Source organism: Acartia tonsa, chromosome 12 (assembly GCF_053477335.1).
Source record: "Acartia tonsa isolate MP-2025a chromosome 12, ASM5347733v1, whole genome shotgun sequence".
Classification (NCBI taxonomy): domain Eukaryota; kingdom Metazoa; phylum Arthropoda; class Copepoda; order Calanoida; family Acartiidae; genus Acartia; species Acartia tonsa.
Genome location: NC_137271.1, coordinates 21,862,578 through 21,889,897, shown reverse-complemented (window position 1 = coordinate 21,889,897; position 27,320 = coordinate 21,862,578). Strand labels below are relative to the sequence as shown.

Genomic DNA, 27,320 nt, shown 5'->3' with positions numbered 1-27,320 from the left:
AAATTAAAAATGGGGTGCAACTAGAGGCTTCTAGGGGCGTAGCCGCTAGTTATTAAATAAAATGATACCAAAATAAGGTATTATACTCGTCAGCTCAAAAATATTAAGTTCTAGCATTGAATTTCGATTGGTAGCTTTTTAACCAATTATTTTGTTTATCATCATTAGATATGTATTAATTTATCGTTATTCATTGTATTATATGTAATAAAATTGATGAATAAAGTTCCTCAATGTGTAGGCTGCGTTTTCTGATATTAATTTGTAGATGTTCCGCCTCTTGTATTCTCTCCTCCACGGTCTCTTTCTTTCTCTCCATGCTGTGCTTCTCAAAATAATCCTCTTCAGTCTAAATATGGATACAGAATATACGTGGATATGTTGAAAGGGGAAATTTTTTTGTCAATTGAGTTTGCTAACATGGTCCTCATTTATTGGTCAGCTCGTTCATACAGTAGAAGAGGAGGGGGTATCATTATTTTAGCTAACTGCGATTATCATTTTATTAGAGTACATAAAAATCGGATGCAACATCCAAATATTAATATATCGATTTTTACAAATAAAACAACAACAATTAGGTTTATAAGTTGCGAAGTTTATTTTTTATAAATACCAGTGGTTCTACTCCTAGGGGGATAGAGGAGCATTTTAGAGATAGAGGGGGAGAATGGCGGTGTCGACCATCTGCATTATATTTATATTTAAATAGGAAAAGTGTCGTAAAATATTTTCTGGGGAGGGGGGATTTTTTCAAGGGGTAGTTTCTCTTTAGAGGGCGGATACCTTTCTCAAAATAGTTATAAACTTTCCCTGGACCTATAAGAAGATTCACTTAATGGGAGAAACATATCGGTCCAGCGGTTGGCATTAAGACCTTAAGCTACATAGATACATACATAGATACTACATAGATACTTTTATCAAGCCCTTGATTCTTTATTGCATAACCTTTGTTCTGAAATCATAGCTTTAACTCTAGGTACATTAACTTTTAACGTTTATATTATGACACATTGCAGTACAGACCCGACCCATCAGTTTCCTGACATCTAGTGGATGTGTTTACCAAGAGACAGAGAGAGAGGACAATGGGATGTTTAATTACACTAGTCCCCAAAGTTTTATAATAACGTTTCCTTATTTTTTTGCTTACAAAATTTTTTCATCAAGTTTAGTGTTCAAACCTTTTAACCACTAATTTTAATCTACAGAAGGGATATTTTTGTGTTTCATCATTGTTGATCTGAATTACTTATCAACCATTGTCTTATCCCTTTAGATGCCTGGTGTTTACCTGTAATTTCTTTGCTAATCTCTCCCTTCTCCAGTGTAGGCTTGACAACAGTGAAGTTATTTTCTCCAGTTCTGATACGTGCAGCCGTAGCCGCTCCAATTCACCATACCTAGAAAAATTATCATGTACTCTAGTAAAGTGAAACTTTTAGCTGGATAAAATAATAATCCACTCTCTGGGTGTCCCTGGTGCTTTCACAATGCCTGTTCTTGAGATATCTTTGATAATATGGCCTTAAAGGGTGCCCTAAACCCATTTAGGGCGGTTTAAACTCTTATGGGCCAATAGGCTGCCCATTATCAAATAGAGTGCTCTTCACTTTCAGTCTATACCTGGCACAAACCAAAAATCTAAGGCATTTATAAAGCTCCCCTGAAAAGTACAACCAATTCGGACATGAATTTTCCGAGATATTCAGCTACAAACAAAAAAAACCTTACTACTTTAAATTATAGGATGGAGCTTTTTATATATTAATATTTTCTTCCCTTTCTATTTCAGTTTTTAGATTAAGTAAAAATGTTCCTACCTAGCGGATTTCAGAAGGGTTGACTCCAGGTTTGAGAAATATTTGTTGTATTGCTCGTTATCACAGCGTAGTTTGTTCAGCGTCTCCTCAAGTGACATCACCTTAATTGAAAATAGTAAGAACATAATTTGTGGCATTTTTAGATAAACACAGCATATTTTAAAAGCGACAGTTACCAAATTTTGAATCAGCTGTATCCACCCTCAGCTGCAGCTACAATATTCGTATTCAATTAAAGCCACGCTCAACAGATATAAATATTAATTTTGGCATTTTTAGGCAAGCGTTGTGCATTATTCTTTTCTGTAAATTTCCCAAATAGAATTAAAAGACTTTTAATATTTTCTAAATTACTTGCAGATGCACCCCTAGCATTTAAGAGCTCTGTATTTGAATAAGTAAAAACAGCCTAAAACCAAACATAAATATAAAAATCAAATAGCCTAAAACTATTCTGATATCTATAAAAAGTTTCCAAAAAATAAAGAATCGGTTTAGTAGTTAACAAAATCTTAAGCTACAGACAAAAAAAAATACTACTCTTTTTGATAGGATAAACAAAACTTGTATTAAAGATATTCTTGTCTTAAGAATTAACCTTTGATTTAACTCTGTATACATTAGATTCCTGACAAATTGTGTCCAACTCGCAGGAATCCAAGAACTCCCGCACTTTGTCATCAAACCACGTGTTCTTGCCACGTGGCTGCTGCAGCTGTGGCCGCCATCTTGGATTTGAGTGCGCACTGGGCTCGTACACTAGCGAGGATGGGCCATTGTGGTTGTTAAGTTTTTGCTCACCAGGCGTCTCTGCTGGACTTGTGTTGGGTAGGAAGGTTGGTTTTTGATGGTGATACACAGAGTGGTTGCTGTTATTATTGTTCTCAAATTCTTCTTGAATTGCTTCCTCCACAGCTACAAAGCTGACATTACTTGCAGACCTGAAATATCAAATTCACATGAATCGACAGCTCACAGCAGATACAAAAATGAAAATCATTTGTATGATGGGCCAATCCATTAAAATTAAATAAGCAAGCTTTGGAGATAAGGTTTCTTATTAAATGTCAAGTAACATGATGTCTATCTGTCTGACTGTTTATCAGCCTGTACCGATAGATCTCTCTAAATGCTGAACCTGTATTGTTCTCCTTTATTGGAAGGTTTATAACTATTTTGCAGGAGGGTACCACCTACCTATGATGAAAAATTCGCTCTGGAAAAAATGCCCCCCCCCCCCCCAATTTTCTTATTTAACTTCCCACCCATCATCACACCTTAAGTCGCCCTTGAAATAACTAGAGGCGTAGCCGCTAATAATTCATGTAAGAGTTGGTCTAATTTCTTTTTTTATTCCTATTTGATTTTCTACATTCTAATATCTAAATACCTTATGCTAGAACTAGAGCTTCTAGAACTTCTAGTGCTGACTGATGAAAGCATCGACACTGGGGACATTAGCGTTGTTCTGAAAAATATTTTATCAAATAGTTTTCAAGCATTTAGAGAATTTATTTTTAGTTTGTCATGAATATTCCACATAATAAATTCTAGTAGAATCACTGAATTGCAATAACATATCATATGCCAGCCATTATTCGCATAAGCAATTAAATACTAATTTTAATAATTTTAACAGCCAGTCAATTTTTTGACAGTAATTGACACTTTTTTCTAAAAAGTCGACATTAGCCAATAAAATATATGTCAAAACAATAGTTCCAGATTAACAGGTACTTTTAAAATGTGTAAGAGCTCCTATTATGATACAATAATAATTCATTACCACGAGATATTTATCAAATGCTTTTGTTAAGTCAAAAATCACAAATTATCAATATATTATACCTGACGGATCCATAAAGACTAGAAAATCCACTATCACTGTTATGATTCTGAAAGTATATAAGATTGTGAATAGTTATTTTTTCCATTATTAGAATATCGTTTTAAGAAAGGGCCAACGTCCTGCTATCAATCAGCAATTTGATTGCACAACTGTTATCCAAAGGAGCTGTAACAGTTTATGGGCCAAGGCATACCCATAACTCTTTTTTTGTGTCATCATAAGAATGACAATGAGAATCTTAATATTTGAATAACATTACAAAGTAAATTTCACCTGAACCGAATCCATCAATGAAGGTGTAAACTCAGATGAAGTATTCAAGATAGAGTATGCTGATGCTGATGAATCAAGCCCAGTTATGTCATACATGGAGCATGAGGAACCTATCAACAATACTGATGTTTAGGAAATATTGAATATCAAAGACAATAATGTCCTTAAGTGGAATGGCAATAGCAGGTTATCATTAAAGTAAAACAATAGAGTGAGGAAGGGATTAAATAACTGTATGTCCTCAACCAATAGACCCTGAACAGGAATATTGATTAGGTCTTTGAATATCACCTAAAAGCATCGAAAATATTAGCACATCCATGTTGCTACAACAGACGAAAGAAATTTGTTAGCAGACGAAAAAGGTCCCCAACACTAGATCAATTTAGTTATTTGGATTATAAATTTATACAATTTTTCATTGATTTCTCTGAATCTTATTTTAAATACATTTACTAAACATCCCTGAAGACTCAGCCAAGAGCAAAGACGGTGAACATGGTGAAGTTGCAACAGCTGACATATCAGCTGATGTCAGGGCAGAGAAAGATTTCGCGGGCTTCATCATGCTGTGACTGTGCGCAAATTTTGCCGCGCTTTCTGCTGTCATACCGACATGGATGTCGTCCTCTTCTGCTTTATCTAAATTTAAGAAAAATAGAAACTTTTATCTTAAATCAGCGCAGTAATATCTAGCTGAAAATATTTTTGATTTCCAAGAAAATGTAATACATAATAATTTAAGAGAGGGGGGGGGGAGGTTAAGGGGTAATACCAACCACACCCCCTTCCCTTACACAAATCATGTAATTTTTAACAATTTTATTTATTTAGATTTAAGCTTTGGGGTAGGAATATTAGCAGATAATAGAATATTTAGTCATTTATTGTCCTATCCCTATATATTACCTAGTATAGAGTCTACAGAATTGCAGTGTAGCCCCTTCAGCCACTCAGCTCTCTGAGCTGCGGTCCTGGATGACGCGTTACGAGGTGTTGTCCCGTAGATTGACGTCGGTCGCGATACATTTGATCCTGTAATAAATTTTGATGAATTTAGGTATAGTCTTACCATAATAATTGACACATAGATTTACCTATTCTTAACCTTAAAAACTTTCTTTAAAGGACAAAACTATCTTTTCAGTATGGATTCGAAACCAATTAATATCTGCTAGAATAGAACTGATTCTTAGCCATACTAAAAAATCATGTATAGCATCGTAATACAGACAATTTTCCACGAATATTAAAATAAAAATAAAAATTTGTTAGTTGGGGCTTTACAAAACTGCTTTTAATCTTATTTTAATAACTGCGGAAAGCTGTCTATAATACGATTATACATTTTTAGTGAAGCTTTCTAAGTATACCTGAAGAGCTATTATGGTTGATGGATGATGAAAAGTTTGTAACTGTGCTGGAGCAAAGATTTAGACTTTCAGTAAGGTTGGAGGAGGACGGGGCAGGGGCTGTTGTCACCAGTAGGGATGTTCCTCCAATTGATTCGCCTTTATTTGAACCTAGAATAGGATCTTGGTTATAAGTAGCGCAAATATTTTATTAATAGACTAGCGGCTACGCCTCTAGAAGCTTCTAGGGTTACTTGAGGGAGGTATTTTTTTTGGTGGGGGGGATTTTTTTCTAGGGGTGATTTATCTTGGGAGGGTGGTGGTACCCTCCCCCAAAATAGTTATAAACCTTTCCAGGACCTATGAGAAGCTACCCTGTAATAAAAAAACATATTGGTTCATCAGTTAGCGGGACCCTTTAGTACAGACAGACAGATATCCTGTTACTTTATTATTAGGATTATGTCTGTACGTCTGCCAATCTACATAATATGACACACATAAGTTACCTATAAGATAAACTGCACTGCTGTAGCCACTTCCATCCAGACCTCCAATTGTTGACGTCATACAGGTTACAGCTGTTGTTGGTGAAAACGATGGTGACACCATGGAATGAACAGCAGTCAGTGGTGATATCACAGCTGTTCCTGATATTGAAGACGTCATGTATGCTGTTCCTGACATTGAAGGAGTCATAGAAGCTATATTTGACATTGATGACGTCATTGATGATGTTGCTGACAATGATGACGTCACAAAAGATGTTCCTGCCATTGATGACGTCAGAGACGTTGCAGCTGAGGAATGCGGGAACGATGAGGGAAGGATGGAGGTGGTGAGCAAAGGGACTGGTGAGTTTAGCATAGAAGAGGGGGGAGGTGGTGGTGGTAAGTAATGGGAGGTGGGTTGGGTGTGTGGAGGGGGTGGGGGCGTAGGGGGAGAGGGCAGGGGTAACAGGTCATAATCTGAAATATATACTAAATGTTATTTAAAGATTCATTGACGTTTTACTTTTATAGTCTAACATGAAATTGTAGAAATCGTTCAATAAATCATAAAGGAAATATTTGAGGGTTTATAAGGAGCTAGCTTAACTGATAAACTTTCATTTTAGCGTCCGCGGTCAACTGTTTAACCATTCAAGAATAGACAAACTTTTTACCTTCATTTGAATACAAATCTGATTGTGGCATTGAAGATGATCTTGAGAAAGGAATGGGTGAAGTTATTTGTGAGTATGTTGAAGATGGGATGAAAGGTATGGAATAGATGGATTCAACATTACTGTAAATTGTACATTTTAATATTTTATGTTTAAGTAAAATTTTAAATTTCATCTTGTGTTAATTTTTTTGTATTAGTTATAATATCGACATAAGCATGTTCTCATTAGAATATTGTCATGTCGTTAATTTATCAGTTCTTTACTCCAAATAAAAATTAGTTCAAGCTAGTGGATTTATTATTACTTGGATCTTACACCAGATTACCATGTACTCTAATATAGTAAAACTATTAGCTGGCTGAACAAACGATCCCGCTAATCCAACCAATTTACCCCATCCTATGCCTATGGATGAACGAACTGACCAATAAGTGATATCCATGTTAGCAACCTACTGTCGTAATATCCATGTCTATTCTATATCCATTTTCAAACTTAATATGTACATTCCTTTGAGGACTAGATTTTTCATTATTGGATGCATCAGTAGTGTCTTTTGCAAAATTGTCAGATTCCTGCGCTGTGGACGTTGTTGCAAAATTGGTAGATTCCTTTACTGACGTTTCCACTGATAATCCTATCAAATCAATTAAGTATAGTAGTATACAATAAAAATAAATCATTAAATCACAAATTTAAATCAATGCACTTTTTATTTGTGCATTTTTATAGTGCCTATAAAAAATGACGTCATACTGGCCTACCATTGGTCAATTAAAATGTATACTGGCCTGTTTTTGGTAATTTAGTCTGTGTATTGGCCTGTTATTGGTAATGTAGTCTGTGTATTGGCCTATCATTGGTCATTTGTATTGTATGACGTCAATTTTATAGGCTTTATAATCATATTCTATTTTAAGCAATTCATATTGTTACATTTATCAAAAAGAGGGGTAGGATTCTGCATTAAGAGATATAAGTTTTCCGGAATTTTAATGTAGGGAGTAGATTTGAAATCTGCATCAAATTTTAAGGATTTTTTTTATAAAATTCGTTTTTTGTAAAATTCTTTATCTAAAAGCGAAAATACATTTTAAGTTAATTAATTTTGACCAATAGGATAGGTGGATTTTAAACTACCTGCGCTCTAATTGGTTGAATGATGTACGACATCCAATCAGAGCGCAGATTTTTTAAATCCACCAATCACAGATGCCAAAATTAATTAACTTAATTTGTATTTCCGCTTTTAGATAAAGAATTATACAAAAAACGAATTTTATAAAAAAAATCCTTAAAATTTGATGCAGATTTCAAATCTACTCCCTAGATTACAATTCCGGAAAACTTATATCTCTTATTCTGCATGGTAAAATCCGTAAAGGTGTGTGTTTTAAGATTTAAAAATAGTAGTAAATAATATTCACTAAATTTATAAAAAGTTAGCATAAATTTTTATCGTTCTACTACAATTTTTAATTTATAACACATAACCTTTACAGATTTTACCAGAAACCTACCCCTCTCTTTGTCAATAAACTAAAAGTGACAAAAGCGTATGGACGTACTGACACTCCCTATCTGCATATCTGCACTACCAATTATAAACTAACTGACCTGTTTCTAAATCCTTCTCTTTTCTTTCATCATTTTCTGTAATGGTTGACTCGTTGGTTTCTAAATCTGTAGAAAATGTGTCGGTTTTTAGACATTTAAAAATACTTCAAATTGAATCTACATGAATAAATATCTGGTCATCATTGATTTAAAAACTTGTGTTACGGAAAAACCAGGGAGGAAGGGGACATTGGACTGTTAATCTGATTGGTAGGCATAACAACTTTGTGTACTATTATTAAATCTAATGTTTAATTTAATATACAAATGTCAAAACATTTCAACCTATTATCTCCATATACAGAGGGAGGTTATTTTGTGTGTTATCATTGGTAATGTACTGTACATCAATTTATGGTCATATCCCTTAAAAAACATGAAAAATACGTAACAAAAATATGTCCTCTATTTAAAAAATATGGAGAATCTAAATTTTCTTGATTTTCCTAGCTAGGGCTAAATTTCATATATGTTTTCTATACATGTTTGCCTAAAAATTTGCAACATTACTGCAAATATGTTCATCAAATCAAAGGAAAGATGTTTCTCATAAGGGCATTGCGAGGAAGGAAGTTAGGACAAGTAGCTGCCTGCGCATATTTAGAATTTCTAAGTACATTTTCCTTGCATTAACAAACATGCAACATTATCTCCCCACCCCCCTCTCCAATCAACTCTTTAACAAAATAAATGCACAAATCAAATATCCGACACATTCTCGGACACCTGTCACACACGCCAAGGACGTTTCCAGCGAAATTTGCGCAAATGCCGCTGAACATTTTTCTCGCAACACTTTTCCCGCGCTTTTTGCATCCCCCGACACTGAGACAACTGTTGTGGTGCTCATGTTGGTTGGAGAATTGTTGGATGAGGTTGAATTGCTTGCAAAAACCGGTTTTGGTAGGTTCCACGAGGTTAGCGACTCACTACGTACTGGCAGAAATGGCAGAGACATGGGTTCATTTCCGCCAGTGGGGCTGTTGCCCTCCACCCCAGAGCTGTGCTGGGCATAATTGGGTAGAGGTAGGGGTGGCCGGTTGGCGGCAGGTTTCGGGGCAGTGGCCGGCGGTAATTTTCTGGCGGGTTTCACGGGGGTGGGCTTTTTGACATCGCCTGAAAATATAAATTTCACTATGAAAGTAGGGAATTCCATATGTTTGTCTGATAGTCATTAAAAGCTTATTATGTTAGTAATGTTTATTAAATATGATATACATACATAATTCTAGACGAATTTAAAGATAAATGAAATTAATTAAAATAGGTATTGTACAATACTTTTTGGCCTTTTTAATTCAAATTGTTAAAAATCAATTTACCTGATTTTTTAGAGGAGACAGAATCTGATCCAGAAATATCAGAGTTGCAGGTTTGAGCCCCCGCCTGGATATTTGAGTCTGACGTAGCGCTGGCTAGCACATTCTTTTCAGGGCTCAGTCTCTCATTCAAATTCTAAAAATATTTAATAATCTAACAAGAGTGACAACATATATAAGTGGCGCAGCTTATAAATATCAAAAATACTTAAAGGGAGTGTGAACGTAAAAATTTCTCATCTGATTATCAAATCTTAACATTTACTAAGCACATTTCACTACACTGATCAACCAAAAATGTCCTATTCACAAAAATATCCAGAAATAATGCCTTGATTTTATGGTATTTTGAGAGGGAAAATGGAAAAAACAGGGAAAATCTGAACGTTTTTGTTTCTTAAAATGTTTGTAGGGATATCTAACTTGTCATATATAGTTTAAACAATTTTCTTACTGTTAAGGATTTATTTTATGCTATAAAATTGCCAATTCGTTTTATTATAACGTAGTAATTAGTTAACCCATTAGTGCCGAGCGCCAATTTTATGGGCCGATCGAGCTGTAAGTTTCAGGGAAGCTTTATAATGGTCAAAACGGAATTCGTATTTTTTTGTTTTGCTCTAGTGGCGTGCACAGGAAAGTTGCAAAAAAACCCGGTTCGGCTTGGCCATAAATACCAACCAGGCATTAACACCCGTTTTTGGTGCTTTCCCCCAGTTTTAAAACCCGGTTGACCTGTGTAAACCCGGTTATTTTGACCAAAAATCGAAAAATATAATTTTTGAACGCCAAAAGTGAGATGAACACTTTTTAGAACTTTGATACGATCCGTAATTGAAAACTACACAACCTCATGTAATCTAAAGAGCTACAAGTATAATACGAAGCGATTTATTTCAAATTTAGTGTTTCGGCTATAGGTGCCGCCGTTTTCGGGTAAAAAAAACCGTTGCTCGAAGTTTTAAAAGACACACACTACAAAAAAAGAACATATAAAATTTGGGTGTTACATATCAGAAAACGAGCATAAAACTATTGGGTGACACCTATAGAGATTACTAGGGTTATTAGGGTGGCTCAAACCCTTACTAATGACGTAAACTGTTATTTTTATTGGTTGAAAAGTTAAAACCGGGTAATAAAAACCGAAACCGAGCCGGGTTTTAAAATTTTCGGGTATTTATGGCCAAGCCGAACCGGGTCATAATAGGGCGTAAAGAAACGATAAAAAATTCATATAAAAAATTATAATTTGAATAAAACGAATTCACAAATAGATGTACTTGTCAATAAACATTAGATTTCACAAAAAAAATCAGCGACTTTACTATAAAAACAAAAAAGCTAGAGGGGTATTTTGAATTTTCATGATTTTCAAATTTTGTTGAGCTATACCAGCAAACGGAAGTAAGCTAAACTGCCTGCTCCAGGGGGAAATGAAAGTCAGGGTAGTAGAGGGGGGATTTATTCTGAGAATGATGCAATTATGAAGCCGGAAACCGGTTTTTTTTCCATTTTTCGGAACCGGGTTTTGATGCCCGGTTCGGCACTAATGGGTTAATAAAGACATATTTTAAATTCGTATTATTGACAAAAAAAATACCTCACTGTCTACAAAGGGTTGAATCTCATAGGTTATATAAAATAATAATATCCTTTTTTATTGTGTTGAACAATAAATAACCCACTTTGAAGAATTAGTTTACACTTTTATCAGACTGTTTATAAAGAAATATTGCGTCTTTATTATTTACAAATTTGTAATTAAAGGTGGGCGAGAGATGGGCCATTTAAAGTTAATTGGATACTAATAAAAAACCTGTTTCTGGCTTTGTTATTGTATTTGGTTTTCAATAAAAAAATATTGCTTATTTTATCAATTTCTAAGTAACTATACATTGGATTAAAGCAAGGATTATGTTAAAAGTCAGCTTAACTGCTAGGAAAAATCTAGAACTATGTGAAAAAGTTTAATTTTAGCTATAATGGGAGAAAAAAGCAATTTAATGCACATTTTATATAATACGGAAAATTTCTTCCTTTCCCTGTACCTTATAAAAATCGTCGGAAAAAGCCGTTTTTTAAGCAAACAAAAGCGCGTTTTGCTCTATCTGTGAGATATTATGAATGAGATAATGTTAAGATTTGATATTAAGATGAGAAAAATTTACGTTCACAGTCCCTTTAAGAGCATTGTATAACGACTGACCAAGAAAGTAATAAGATAAATGTTTATTGGTCAGCATTATATTCACACAAAAATTTTGCATTTTATCTTTTATAACAGTTAGGTAAATCACATATTCCACTTTAGCAAGACCGACAATAATCAGAGTCATAATATGTATGTTGAAGGGTTTGAAGTTACCTTGCCTCCAGTTTTTTACCTGTTCTGACTTTGTGATTTCAGTTACGCTGCTCTTCTTTGTTTTATCCTTTCTTGGTCGGGTTAGGGTTGCATACGTTTCCGTCTAAAATTATAATTGATTTGTTGTATTCATTCATGCTGAATTCTAAAGTAACATAATGACCATCTGTTTGTCTGTCTGTGTATAAGGTATATAAGGTATAAAAAAGATTTTGATAATGCTAAACCCACAAAAATGTAAATATTTCAAAGATGACATATTTAAAGTTAAGCACATTATGTTTTAAAATATTTTAAATAAACCTAAAAGACAATTTTTTGTAAGGGTTAACCACAATTGGTCAAACGGACGCATTGACTACCATTATCTATAATAAAAAGTAGAATGATGTCTGTCCGTCTATCCGTCTGTCCGTCCGTCCGTCCGTTTGAAGCTTAAGATCTCGGTAACCACTGAACCGATTGGATTCTACTCTTCAGGGTATATACCTACTGGTCCTGTGGTGGTTTTAGGCTATTTTCTTGTGGGGTGGGACACAGCCCAAACCCCCCCCAGAAACAAAAAAATCTCCCCCACATTTTTTTTTCAGAAGATTTCCTTGGTCCTTTTTTTCTTTTTTTTGCAGAAGATTTCCCTGGTCCTTTTACGAATTTCACCTTAATATTTTGTTGATCACCTCTTGGGGAAAAAGCCCCTAGAGGCTAGGGGCGAAGCCGCTAGTATAATTATATAGTAGCTGTGCTACTAAAAACAATCCTTACTAATGATTTGCTTTCAAAAGTTTGTATTAATCTGTCAACAGAACTGGGAAATAGCTTCTCTGCTTTGGCTTTGGTCTCCAAGCCAACCTAAACATATTTCAAATAGTTATTTTTTGTATCGTAAAATAGACACTGTACAGGTTTCCGCGGATATTAAAAGGAAAAATTATAAGATTTAAAACAGTTTTGTTAGCCCGGATGGGACTAAAACATGCACGAGACTAATACTATACTTAGATAGATACAAACAGACATACATTTATACATCCAGCTACTTTTGTATAAAGGCAGGGACGTAAAAGAGGGGGTGGGTGGGTAAAGGGGTGATTAACCCCTCCCTCCCAAAATGAATTTTAATTTTTACCCCCCACCAAAAAAAAGCTTGAACGTTCTTGTCTATATGATATAAAGATTACCCACCCCCCCCTCAAAAAAAAAAAAGCTTGGACGTCCTCTTATAAATAGTTACCTTTTCAAAGAATTTGGTCTTGTTCCAAAGACCCTTGGCCACCTTGACAGGTCTGGGCAGAGAGGTGGTGTACTGCGGGGTGTAGAACCTGCCACCACCACCCCCAGATGTTGTATTGTCGTTGCTAGAGTTGGACTTGTTGGAGCTGAAGGGAGAGGTTACCTGAAAATAAATATGTATATAAAGTGTTGAAGCTGTTCATAATACTGCAATATAAATGACCAATGGTAGGCCAATACAAAGACTCAATTACCAATGGCAGGCCAGTATACATTTTAATTGACCAATGGTAGGCCAGTAAGATGTCATTTTTAGGCACTATAAAAAGCTTCCATTTGTCTAGGAAACAAGAACAATTATGTCAACAAGTAGCGCAGCAATAACAAGAAAATTTAATTAATGATGCCAACTGTTATACAGTAATTTAAAGGGATAAGATAACTGATGAAAAATTCATGTTTAGCCAAAATAATTGTTAACAAATTACTCCATTTGTAGATTGAATTATTGGTTCAGAAGTTAGGACACTGATAGTTTAAAAACAACAGCCAATTGAAATTCAAGAAAAGTACCTTACAATCTACTTATAACAAGGATGACAACATCCATAAAAGCGAAGCTCTGAAACGGTAGGACAAACGGACATTAACACTTGTGTAATGTCAGAACTGAATAATCAGAATGCGAATGTATAAGAGTTAAAGCAAAATTGTAAGTAAATTTGTTGAAAAACTGCTTGATACAGGATAATGATTATGGACATACTTACATTTTTAGGACTTGATTATAGAGTTGCTTCGCTTATAATATTGTACTTTGTTGTCCCAGGAATCAGTATACCAAAAATCAGACCAATCGGATAATTAGGTCATATACAAATTTGTTGTTAAAAATGTAAAAAAAATCAACATGTTTAAAATGGACGTACGGACATTCTGGTAATGATTATAGAGTTGCTACGCTTTCTAACTCGTACCTAACTATTACAGGAATCACCATGCAAAATTTGAAATCGATAGGACAATTCTAACATGCATAAATTAACGAAAAAAAACTATTTAAAAAAGTAAAAAAATCAACATGTTTAAAATGGACGTACGGACATTTTGGTAATGATTATAGAGTTGCTACGCTTTCTAAATCGTACCTAACTACTAAAGGAATCACAATGCAAAATTTGAAATCGATAGGACAATTCTAACATGTCTAAATTAACGAAAAAAGCTATCCGTTACGGACGGACGTACGGACGGACCGACCCTAATTATAGAAAAGCTTCGCTTTTAAAAAGAATAAAAGACTGATATCAATTTCAAATCTTGTAAAATTGAAATGTACAATAATGATCTTTTTACATTAAAATATTTCCAAAATCTATGAATAATATATGCAAATACTTCAAATATTCAATAATTATAAAGTTTCATGGATAAGCGGTGAAATTGACATAAACCTACCCCGCTATAGACATTGGACTGTTATTACAATAAACCCTAAAGTTTCATAATAACTTTTTCTTATTCGTTGCCTGAACAACTTTGGCTACTGTTTTTGAATTTGGATTGGTTTGTTCTCAAAGTTGAGCGCCCAAACGCTTCAACCACTAATAAAAATCAACAGATGGGGTAATTTTGTGTATCATCACTGGGGTTTTTCGTCAATTTATCGACCATAGTCATTAAAATTGCGTATAAAAGTCTAGTTATTTAGCTTTTACATGTAAAAACGATTAATTTAATCTTCAACCGTTTCTTTCATCATAATAATTTACAATTGATTTTCCTCTCCCTGTATAGAAATTTGCAAAAAAAAAACATTACGAGATATATGTATATATGTTGAATAATCTAGATTTTACATATAGAGATATCGGAAAATTAGGGCTTGAAAGAATCATTTCCTTCACTTGTACTTTATTATACAACAAGTATTAACAGATTAATTCAGCGGCTAAAACCCTTCGGCACCTCGGGGCTAAAAAAACTGGTTTTAATCTTATTATTGCACATTCTATATCCGCGGAAAGCTGTTTATAATACGATGCGAGAATTAAACATTCTTTAATTAGTATAAAATCGGTCTAGAGGTAAGCATGACCTATTTTTAACAATACAGAAAAAGTGATAGGCAAATAAATGATAAATAAATCTCATATGAAAGATGGATATATTGTGGGAAAGAAAGGGTTGTAGATTAAATTAACAGTCATTGCTCCCTCTTTCCCTGCAACTAAGGAATTTTTTTATAGCGGGGGGGGGGGCGGGATTAATCCTTTACCCTCCCCCCTTGAACATCCATGTTTTTGAGAACAGATCTATAGTATAGATGTATATACAGAAAACTACCTCCCTTCCATTTTCAAAGACCTGTTTCGTCTGCTTCTAAATTAGTTTCTGTTTCTTGGCTGTGTTAATATAAGCGACACCATTCGTTGATTTTGAATGACCAAATAGAAAAGTTGCACAAGGTGGTTATTTAACCCTTTCTCCCTTTCTTACTGTTTTACTCTAATTTTTTGAGGACATACAAATATAGGAATTAATTTTTTGTTCTTCAAATGCTAAGGTTGAAAAATCAATGAAAGGTTAATTGGGGCAGGAATTAAACATAAGGGAAAGTTATCAGGGAGGGAGGGGACATTGTGCTGTTTATTACACTAGTCCCCAAAGTTTTATTATAATGTATTCTCATTTGTTGGCTTAACAACTTTGGGGACGTTTATTGAATTTTGATTAGTTGATTTCTTAAGTTGAGTGTCCATGTGTTTCAAGAACTAATTGTAATTTATAGAAGGGGTAATTTTGTGTATCATCATTCTTGATTAATCGACTATTATCCCTTTAGATCACTGGAAAGTTATACCCTGTCAAACCGTGTACTGTTATTTTATTAACATAAATATGTTGTCATTATTAGAAGAGCTTTATAGTGTAGTTATGGTCAAAATTCATAATGATCAATATAAAGCATCGATTGGTAAGTGATAAAATGGTAAGGCGGGCCTCGCCATTTCAATGGGGTGTTGACAACCCCGTTTAGATGCTTATTTTTATAAAACTAATAATAATAATCCTATTATATAATTTATATATAAACTATTGAAATTTCAGGCATCCCGAAATTTTATCACCATCCTTGAAAATTGACAGGTAAATTGGGTCCAATTCTAAGAATTTTAATTTAATATTGTAACAAGGATGATAAGCATATAGCAGGGCAAAAACGCAAAAAAATAGATCATTATAAATCAATAAAGTTTAGAATCCCCTTATATTTTTTTTGTTCTTTTAGATTTCTTAGAATAGTAGTATAGAAAATATACTATATTCTTTATTTTATAGAATACTTAAAAGCTTAGAATAATTACCTTATACTTAGTCTGTCCTTTTCTGTTTCTAAGAATAGTATTATAGAATATATACCATATTCCTTATTTCATAGAATACTTTAAAGCTTAGAATAATTACCTTATAGTTAGTTTGTCCTTTTCTGTTTCTTAGAATATTAGCATAGAATATATATCATGTTTTCTTCATAGAAAACGTAAAAGCTTAGAATGATTACCTTATACTTAGTCTGTCCTTTTCTGTTCCTTGGAATAGTAGTATAGAACCCCACAGATGCATAATCAGCCTCTTCTTCTATTTCTCCATGGTCATTCTCTGGTGATTCATCTATGGTAGAAAATTGTTAGAATATTGGATATAGTATACGTGGATATATTGACAGGTGGGAAAATGTTGTCAATTTAGGTTGCTAATATGCTCCTTTATTGGTCCGTTCGTAATTCCATCAGGATGGGAGGGGATGGGGTAAAGCGTAGAGATGGGGTAAAGGGGGTGGATGGGGGGGTATCATATTTTAAATAGCTTGAAGTATTTCTTTATTAAAGTACATGAAAATCTGGTGCAACATCCAACTAACTATTAATGGATTTTTAGAATTTATTTGTTCATAAAGGATGACATCATCCATAGATATCAAGCAATAAAAAAATAACAAATTGTTTTGAGGAGCAATACAGACGAACGGACAAAGTATGTAATAGAGTAGATGGTAATTAACCAGAAAATATTACAAGAGCATTTCTGAACTCTATCTCATATAGTTTGATTGGAGTAGATATATTAATTGTGGAATATACATAATGAATTTCAGCAATCTATCTCCTTTAACAGCCAAGTAAATAGCCCAAATAATTACTTGAGATAATACACTTAGCAAAATACATACAAACTAAAGACTAAGAAACAGATATACATTATAGACTAAGTTTTTGGTTTTGGTGGCCTACAAAGGCGTAATTTTCTAATCAATAATTTTACCTCTATTGTCAAAATTATCGCTAGTATCTTTTCTTCTATTAATACTAGAGTAATCTCCATCATTATCTTGACTACCAGTAGTTGTTGAGTCACTTATTATCAGCTTAACCACTTTGGAACCTAAGCATTTTTGAAAATTATTGGTGTACTTACATATTGGTCTAACTTCATTGGGTTGTACAAACCTTTAATGTCCAAACTTTTGCATATAGTGATTTTCTACAGAGGGGGTAATTTTGTTTATTGTATAAGGGAAGATGTAGACAAATGTCTTGTCCATTGTAAGATCCATGGTAAAAGAGACTATATTTTATAGACACAAACCAACAACATTTCTAGTGAAAATTGTAACAAAAATACAAATGTGAATTATAGAGCAGCCTTGCTGATAAAAACAAACAACACTCACCTTGTAATGAATCATCAGTTTGTCTGCCACCTTTTCTTGCACAATTAGTGAAATACACATGTTCATAATCTTTGCCGCGTTGTTGCGCCATTTCATGCTGAGAATTACGCGCGTTTTTTGACGCGTTAAAGTTTTTGTTGCCACCACTTTGCGCATTTCTTGCGGGCGGCGAAGACGACGCCACGCGTTGTTGTTGTTGTTGTTGCTGCTTCATCTCTGTTGTTGAGACATGACTGATTTCATGGTTGGAGTTGATAATTATGTAGTTTTTGTTGCGGTCGTCCACGTAACAGTCAGCCTTGGGTTGGTTGTCTGCAGGGTGGTGTTGGTCATGAGGGTCAGGGTCAAGGAATAGCTGCTTGATATCCACATAGTTTCCCGGGTCAGGGGATCTTACTTTCTCCCGGTCGTTGCTGCGGTTCGTCCTAGTTTTGTGGTTAAATTAGGCTTTCAATATTTGCACAAACACTTTAATTCTACATTTTTTTATTGGTTTCGTATTTTAAAAGTTTGAAATTACTATACCTTTATAGTTATTATTAAAGACACTTTATATATTACTTTAGTTTAAACTTATTATTGAAATAAATTAACCTAGTCTAATATAGGGTTTGCTATGTTTTAGATTTTATATTAAATATAGGATATGTAAGGGGGTAGATGGGAGTATTGTTATTTTAGCCAGCTACGAGCATCACTTTATCAAAGTACATGAAAATAACGAAGCCCAATCTGTACCACTTTTGATTCCTGTGACGTAATTAAAAGGAGAAATTCTCCATCTCTTTTTTAGTGGTTTTCTTTCCCACTTCTCCTCTCATCTCCCTCATTTATATGACGTCAAAGGAATCTAAAGTGGTACAGATTGGGCTTCGTCCATGAAAATCTGGAATAACATTCGAGTAATAATATTTCGATTGATTTGATTGTATTGAAAACAAGGGCAATTATATTTTAAGCAGAGCACCAATATTAACTATTAATTGTTATTTTGAAATCCTGGGTCAAAATATCAAACAAAGTTTTTTTTCTAAATAGGGAAAACTAATCTTTTAAATAGATTTACGTAACAATCAGGTCTAGCATAATTTTATTATGAGCTAAAAACCAATGACTTATAGAGAATCTACTTACAATAATAAAGGAATAGGACAACGGATATAAAGTAATATATATTGGAATAAGTCTAGAGCAGCTATTATTAGTTTTTAGCATACTAGATTCTTCGCCCCTAGAATCTAGAGGCTCTGTAATCAAAGACCGAATTGACCGTTGACATATCCTTGTATCTCTGAGAAAGAATAGGACTATTGCAAAAAGTTGGGCTAGGGGATAATCAACAACAATAAGCGTAGATTAGGATCAGGGAGGCAGGGATACGAAATTGGATGATAAATTAATCTTTCCTCATATTTTTATGAATAATTTTGCTTATTGTTGCTGGTGATCATTGGGGGGATGCATACGTTTTACAACTATTTTGCTTGTTTGTCCTCTCTCTCCTTTTCCTTGGGTATTTTTATGTTTTTACAATTCCTCAAAAAGTAATTTGTTTATGTTTTGAGATAATTTTTTTGCGACTCCCCTGCCCTCCCACCCCCCCAAACTCAAAAAATTTAAATAAAATGTATTTTTTTTTCAGGATTGTTAGAAATTTATGTAAGTCAGATGTGAGTCAGTCTGTGTGTACCGAAGGATCTCGCACTGCGGAACCGATAAGGTTCTCGTAAGTCCTATGTTTATAAAATTTTTGGCGGGGGAAAATGTTACTACCCACCTCCCAAGAGAAAAGTATAAAAAAAAGCTCGAAAAAGAAAAAGAAAGGCAAAGAGAGAGGAAAAAACCAAACTGAAAGTATTTTGTGGAAGATCAATTCCTTATCCAGTCCCCTTTCCAGTCCCAGTGATGAAAAGTAATTTTACAAGGAAGCTCTGTAATTGTTACTCTCATTTAGTTCAGATTATTCAGGGAGTAAGGGATAATTCACTGAATTATAAATTCATCTTATGTCAGGAATTCTACTTTGGTAGCTGGCAACTAATAGATAGATGAACGATTTGTATGTAAATGTTATTGTCATTGTCCTCTCACTCCCCGGAATTATGTGAACTGTGTATAGTAGAGTATTTTAGATCTGTTCCGGATATAACATATGTGGATATTGTGACAGGGATCGTTGATCAATACGTTCCTCCATGGCCAGGAAAGGATATGGGTAAAGACATAACTGGGGGGAGGGGGGGGGGTTATCATTAATTAATAGCCGACAGAGAGAAACATTATATAAGGGTATGCGAGAATCTCTCTAAATATCTATGTATTTTATATCAATTTATGTATTAGTAGTAAAAGGGTAAAACATCAAAGACTTTAAAAATAGGGGAGACAAATTAATTTATCTTCAATTGTACTATTTCTGTATTCTAGCTTATAATTAAACAGTAAAACATTTTTTCCCACATTAATGTTATGTAATAGATGTTTTAAAAAGGGGTTTTTAATTATAATTGCAGTTTAAATGCTTCTTTTGGAAAGAATATATACTCTATAGCTAACTCATGTCTGTATGTTTATGTATATTACCTTTTAAAACAGCCCAATAACAAAAGAAAAAGAATGTCATGGCCTTTAGATTCTAAAGAGCATATACATTATACTTTGTTTTGTTTTTTTTTGGGGGGGGAGAGGGGATGTTATACCCCACCTCTAAATAACCTTAATCCATCCTTAATGAAATTGTGGAACAATAGATCTAGCCGTCTACGAGATCTTAGCCGACATACAAAAAGACATCATGTTTCTTATTATAATGAAGTTTTGGTTTTAAAAAGAAAAAGAATTTGTTTTTCTTAGGGGGGAGTGGAATTATCCATAGACGATTTCTCAAGGGAATAATAGTTTTAAACCATCCCTGTAATTATTAAAAGCTTCACTGCAAAGAAGAACCATATTAGTAAAGCGAGATTTTAAAGTACACACAAACATGCCCTTTTTTTATCATATAAAATATAATATGAACCTATGATTGTGGAGATAAAATTTTACATACTATCCCGTCCTGATAACAATATAAGGATATAAAATAATATTTATGCCTCTTAGAGTGAATTAGAGCAGAATTTTATGATTAATGATCAGTGTTGCAAAAAAAGTATCGATTTATTACAAACCTTTCTTAGGTTAGGCTAAGCAACGGTTAGAAACCAATTAAAAACACCCCACAAAAAATGTATAAGTATAGGTGTAAATTATAGACAACTATCTAGCCCAAATGGTGGATACTCCTTACGTCTGCTAGCAAATGGTCTTCTGGCTGTGTGTTTATATTTACAATGTTATTAGCTGATATCAAAGACCCAAATCAAAATCGGGACAGGGTCCCTGCCCTATGGGCAGAGTCACATATAGCTCATGCCCAACTATTATTTTACGTTAATCACCCCACAATTTTTTACATCTAACAATGGATTTAAAAAATAACATCTACAATGAAAAAATAGGCTGATAGGTTTTCTTTGTGATTTCTTTAATAAAAACCTGATAACTAATAACCTTAGATTACTAACCCTTGGGTTTGTGAAGACATTCTTTAATGTCATCTAGCCTACCTTACATGCCAGCTTCAAAAATGAAGGGATTGAAAAGGCTTCTAATTTTTCAGGAGGAATTAATCCCCCCACCCAAGTTAAACATAATTTTTTTCAATATTGAGATTTTTAGAAGCACTATTAAATTAATCATTAGAGTTCTCCTTTTCAGTGATGCCTTAAGAGATCCTGGGCAGTTTTTTTGCTATTTGCTCTAAAATCTAAAATGTCAGAGGTAAATTTTTTTATTCATTTACAACATATTATCCAAAATTTTGTATTCTGCATGACTTAAAGACAAAGATGTCTTTGCTATTTTATGTAATTTAATTTTGTATATTAAACTTTTTTTAATGAAAACATTGAACAGATATTTTACAATTATTCTTATCATAATTTTTTATACCTTTTCATCCTGGTTATTGCATTTAGTTCATAACTAAGAGTAGAACATTGTAATTTCAAATGATTAATGAGTAGCTATTCTATAGGTTGGAAATTGCTGAAACATTATTTGCAAAAAAAAAAAGACAATAATAAATGAATTAATCTACAACCATTTCTTCTCTTTGAAAGTTAAAAGCTGAAGTTTAGTTAACATAACACAACAATTGGAAAGAAAATGATTAATAGTTGCCTTATTACTGACTTTTTGATAGCAATAGAAAATAGCTTTTGAATAATTTTCTACTCTTTTATAATGTACTTTATGCTTTTATTTTTCTACTCTTTTTATCACACTCTATGGTGAACTGTAAGAAATTCAGGACATTAGTTGCATGCAAAGGATGGCGCTAGCAGTTTTCAAAAAAGGGGTACTTTCATTGAATCTGCCCTTTCAAAACTGTTGGCATTACTTAGAATAAAATGGCAATAAATAAAAAAGGTAATTGGTGATATTTTATCGACTTGTCATTCCTAATATTGAATATTGAAATGACTCCTAATTACTTATAGTTGACATAAGAATTTTTTTTTATTACACTATTATCTAACAAAGAATTTAAAAACAAGGATGACAACATCCCTAAAAGTGAAGCTCTGAAATGGAAGGACAAACGAACATTAACACTTGTAGTTTGTCAGAACTGAATTAGCAGAATATTAATGCATCAGTACAAACAATATTTTAAGAAAAATTGTTGCAAAACTGCATAAATAGATGATACTGTTTAAGGACATACTTACATTTTTAAGACTTGTTTATAGAGATGCTTCGCTTATAACATTGTACCTTGTTGTAATAGGAATCTGTTTTCAAAAAATCAGAAGAATCGGATAATTTTAACATATAAAAATTTGTTGTCAAAAAAGTTAAAAATCGACATGTTTAAAATGGACGTACGGACATTCTGGTATTGTTTATAGAGTTGCTACGCTTTCTAAATTGTACCTAACTACTATAGGAATCATCATGCAAAGTTTGGAATCGATAGGACAATTCTAACATGTTAAAATTAATGAAAAGAGCTAACTCTCTGTGACGGACGGACGGACGGACGGACGGACCGACCCTAATTATAGAAAAGCTTCGCTTTTTAAAAATACAAATATAACTACTTAGAGTAATAATACTTTAGATTACTTTAAATTAAGTTTTTTTTTTAACTAAGAGTAAACTTAACAATATGGTTCAAATCGAAGCTGCATTTCAAGATAAAATGAAAAAGACCCTTAATGGTACTACCTATTTTTTTTTAGAAATATGGAAATGACATTCAAAATTTAAACCAAATATAATAGAATTATTGAGGGATACATTACGCGGTTACGCCCCTAGGAGCCTCTAGGGGCACTGGTAGGAGAAGGAAAAGTCGACCTCATCCCATTTTAAATTAGAGTATCAAAAGAATTTAAAAATATTTTTAGGGCGAAGGGGATGAAGACACCCTCTTCAAAAATAGTTTAAAACCATCCCAGGACCTATAAGAAGCTTCACTGTAAAGGAGAACAATATCGGTCAAGCGGTTAGCGAGATCCTTAAGGACTGACAAAAAACGCGTACTACTTTATATAATAGGATATGGATTTAAAAATATAACTTAAACAATCACAGACTTTTCTCACTAAAAATTACTAGTAAAGTATAGTAAGAAAACCCCAAAAGAAGTTTAATACGTGTTGAAGTATTATGTTCTACTAACCACCAAAATTTGCCAATAAATCATAATCAACCATTTCCCCTCAGTCAGGGATGCAGGGATAGGACAATGAATTATATTTTAATCTATACTCCAATTCTTATGTGCACAATAAGGCTGTAATTAAGAGAAAAAGAAAGGGTTGTAGATTTATTTATGTGTCATAGTCTTTTCTCTCCATGACTTTTCCTTCTAATGTTAGATAATAGGTGTTCAAACAATAAATATGAAAGAATCAAATCTCAGATACATAAGGTATTATCAGTAAAAATAATCCAACACCCAATAGTGATAGTTAGGTCTTACAAAGTTTTTAATATTTCATAATATCTTTTAAAAACTAGAAGCATAATAATGTTTCTTTATAATACTTAATTGTTTTTATTAATAAACATTTTGATAGCTTTTAATTTTGTCTGCTTTTTTTATTATATTTGTTCTCAGAATTACAGAATTTTGGTTGTTTGAAAGAAACGTCGGCTAATATAGTTTGCTCCCATACATTTTCCCTTACGTTTGACATATATTTGTTTATCATATTAATCTATCTATCTATCTGTCCATCAATTTATCTGTCTATATATCCATCTATCTATCTATCCTTCTATCCATCTATCTATCAATCCATCTATTATGACTATTTGTTAATCATATCTTATATATTTGTGTTAACAAAATGTTTAGTTTTTCTACCTATACATCTATCTATCTATCTATCCATCTATCAATCTATTTATCCATCTATCTATCCATCTATCTGCCACCTATATATCTATCCATCTATCAATCTATCTATCCATTTATCTATCCATCTATCTATCCATCTATCTGGTCACTTTTCTATCCATTTATCTGTCCATCTTTCTATCCATCTATCTATCAATCTATATATCCATCTATCTCTCCATATATCTATCCATCTATATATCTATCCATCTATTAATCTATCTATCCATCTATCAATATATCAATCTATCTATCTATCCATCCATCTATCAATCTATCTATCCATCTATCTGTCCAACTTTCTATCCATCTATCTATCCATCTTTCTATCCATCGTTCTATCCATCTATCTTTCCATCTATCTATCCATCTATCTATCAATCTATTTCTCCATCTATCTCTCAATCTATCTATCCATCTATCTATCCATCTATCTGCCACCTATCTATCCATCTATCTGTCCATTTATCTGTCCACCTTTCTATCCATCTATCTATCCATCTATCTTTCCATCTATCTATCCATCTATCTATCTATCTGTCTGTCTCCCTTCTTGTCTGTGTGTATTTCTATATTTGTCTATCTTTTTCTCTATCTTTATCCATATATCTCTTTATTTATCTATCTATTTATAATTTTGTATGGTTATTAACCATCTTTATATATCTACGTTTCCGGTGACAAGATTTGGAGCAAAATCAGAAATTATTCAAATGAATATATCTAGGATTTTACTCTAAGATATTTTTCTTAAGAAAGAAGAAGACATTGAACCGTAAAGTATTTTGATTCCAAAAGTTTTATAAAGTTTTCAATAATATATTTTAAATATAGAAGGGGTAAATTTGTTTATCATAACTAGAGTTCATCAAAGTTCGTAGTTGTAGAGCATCTTTGTTACATACGTGAAAAATACCAGATTCAAGATATTACACAAATTTCCGTTCGCATTGATATCTTGGTCTGTTAATGTCAGATTTCCTATAATATACTCGCTCTGCACACACACACACACACACACACCCACACACACACACACAGCTAGTAGTGAGTCTTACATGAAAAGACTGTACATTTATCTATTTTTAGTAGCAAAAAAAACTATGATTATGGCATGTCAGTACGTCCATCTGTCAGAATGTATAATATCACATAGATCCTGTACGTCTTTTTAATTCTTATTTTAGCAGCGTAGGTATCCTATAATTAGGATATGCTATTGTCCGTCTTATGTGTGCCTATTCAAGAAACCACTCAACCGAAATGTTGAAAAAAATCAGGAAAGTTTCATCTCTAAATTGATCCTGGGAGGGTTTGTGGCTATTTTGCAGACATACCCACTCATACAAACACATATACAATTACTTTTATAATTAATAAATCATTTCGGAAATTTAAAAAAAAGTGGCATGTACTGTCTTTCTAAGCAACTATACATGGTAACATATATGTTAACATTTGATGGTTAAGGTTATAAGAAACTAGTCTATATTTTTTAACAAGAACAATCTAAATTCATAATTAGCGCAGCTTGATAGAAAAATCTAAAATATTTTCTCTGATATAAAAGTAACAGGATATCTGTCTGTTTATCTGTAGCTTAAGATCGATAGACCATGGTTCTTCTTTACGGTGTAGCTTCCTATAGATCCGGAGAAGGTTTATTTACATAGAAACACCCCCCCCCCTTCCACACCAATTTTGATTTACTTTTCTTTTTTTCAACTAAAATAGAAAAAGGAGGACTCTAGGAGCATAGCCACCAGTATTATGTAAAGCATTAAGATTTGTGTATGTTTGTCAGTTAATATAACCATTTGAGTTCCTTATTTTAGGAAAGCTTCACAAGTTAACGTAGTGACGGCAGTACGGACATATTGTGTAGATATAGAGTAGCACTGCCAAAGACCTTTAAAATTATTTTTTAAACGACTATTTCGGATTAAAAGATAAATATTTAAAAAATTCAAAAAACAAGCACAAATTTTGTCCATGAGTAGCAAAATAAAAACAGATTTAAAGCAATCATTTTAGTAATTAATATTAATATTATAATTTTTGGGAATAGTCCCTTTCGTAACATCGCCCCATAAGGGGCGATTTGTTGTATTTTTAAAATGGCTTTTTATAGATTATTTTAGGTTAGGTTAGGTTAGGTTATAATGGGTTAGGTGATTGCCCCACAGGGTTTTGTAATTGTCCCCGCAGGGTTAGAGCCCCCTGCAGGGGCTAGAAATAGGAGAAAAGCTACTGTGATGGTACGAAGGGGACTATACCCGGATTTTTCTGTTATAGTTGAAATTAGGGAAAATAAGAGAATAATTAAAATTGGGTGGGCACTGTAGACTGTATACCCTGGAATTTAAGTGATAAAACATGGCCGATAAATTAATGTACATCCCCAATGATGATACACAAAATTAGCCCTTCTGTAGTTTACAATTAGTGATTGAAACGTTAGGACACGCAACTAAATTAACCAACCAATCAAAATTTAATAAAAGTCGCCAAAGGTGAGCATCCAACAAATAAGAAAACGTTATTATAGGACTTTGGGAACAAGAATAATAAACAGATTTAAGCATTTAAGATTTCAATAACTACAGAACCTTTGTATTAGGATCTCCTATTCAGGGAACATAGTAGTCCCAGGATGGTTTTAGGCTATTTCAAATTTAGATTTAAGTATGAGGATGTTTTATGCTAAATCCTTCAATCTCAGAAACAGGGCCCTTTATTGTTAGGGGCGCAGGAGTAAATTAAAAAGAGTAAATCTGTAAACCTATGATTTGCTTTTAGGGCAGGTTTAATACTATTTGCGGTATATAGCCAACTTTCTAAATTGATATTGCCTAGAAAAAAAACCTAAAAGCTAGGGGCGAGTGCATTGATATTTGAAAATTTGCTCATATTTAATTAATATTTGGCTTTTATGTGTAAAAACGTGTCCCTTGACACTTAATGTTATTCTCAGGAATTTAGGGAAATGGAAATTCTAACTTCCATTTAATAACTCTGCCTCTAGTAGTTGTTATCAATATCTATACTATTGCATAAAGAAGTAAGCCTTTTTTTGTCTGGAGCGAAGGATCTCGCTAACCGATATGATTCTAATTTATAGTGAATCTT

The 27,320-nt window shown here is 33.2% G+C and overlaps 2 protein-coding genes across 2 annotated transcripts in view; one reads left to right on the top strand and one right to left on the bottom strand.

Moving 5' to 3' along the window:
* The window catches only part of LOC145334352 (chloride intracellular channel Clic-like), a 426,064-nt gene that overhangs the window by 161,464 nt on the left and 237,280 nt on the right, over positions 1-27,320 (top strand). The gene's annotated exons all lie outside the window — the stretch shown is intronic.
* Positions 191-21,323, bottom strand: LOC145333243 (uncharacterized). The gene is made up of 23 exons (XM_080178380.1): positions 21,304-21,323; positions 17,738-18,162; positions 17,329-17,448; positions 16,568-16,677; positions 13,004-13,165; positions 12,535-12,621; positions 11,792-11,875; positions 9,408-9,540; positions 8,812-9,201; positions 8,086-8,151; positions 6,964-7,105; positions 6,466-6,587; positions 5,810-6,268; positions 5,322-5,471; positions 4,858-4,983; positions 4,416-4,590; positions 3,949-4,060; positions 3,675-3,721; positions 3,217-3,294; positions 2,425-2,767; positions 1,827-1,927; positions 1,298-1,406; positions 191-349 (listed from the first exon to the last, which is right to left on the bottom strand). The coding sequence occupies exons 1-23, from the start codon at positions 21,321-21,323 to the stop codon at positions 191-193; spliced, it is 3,720 nt and encodes a 1,239-aa protein (XP_080034506.1).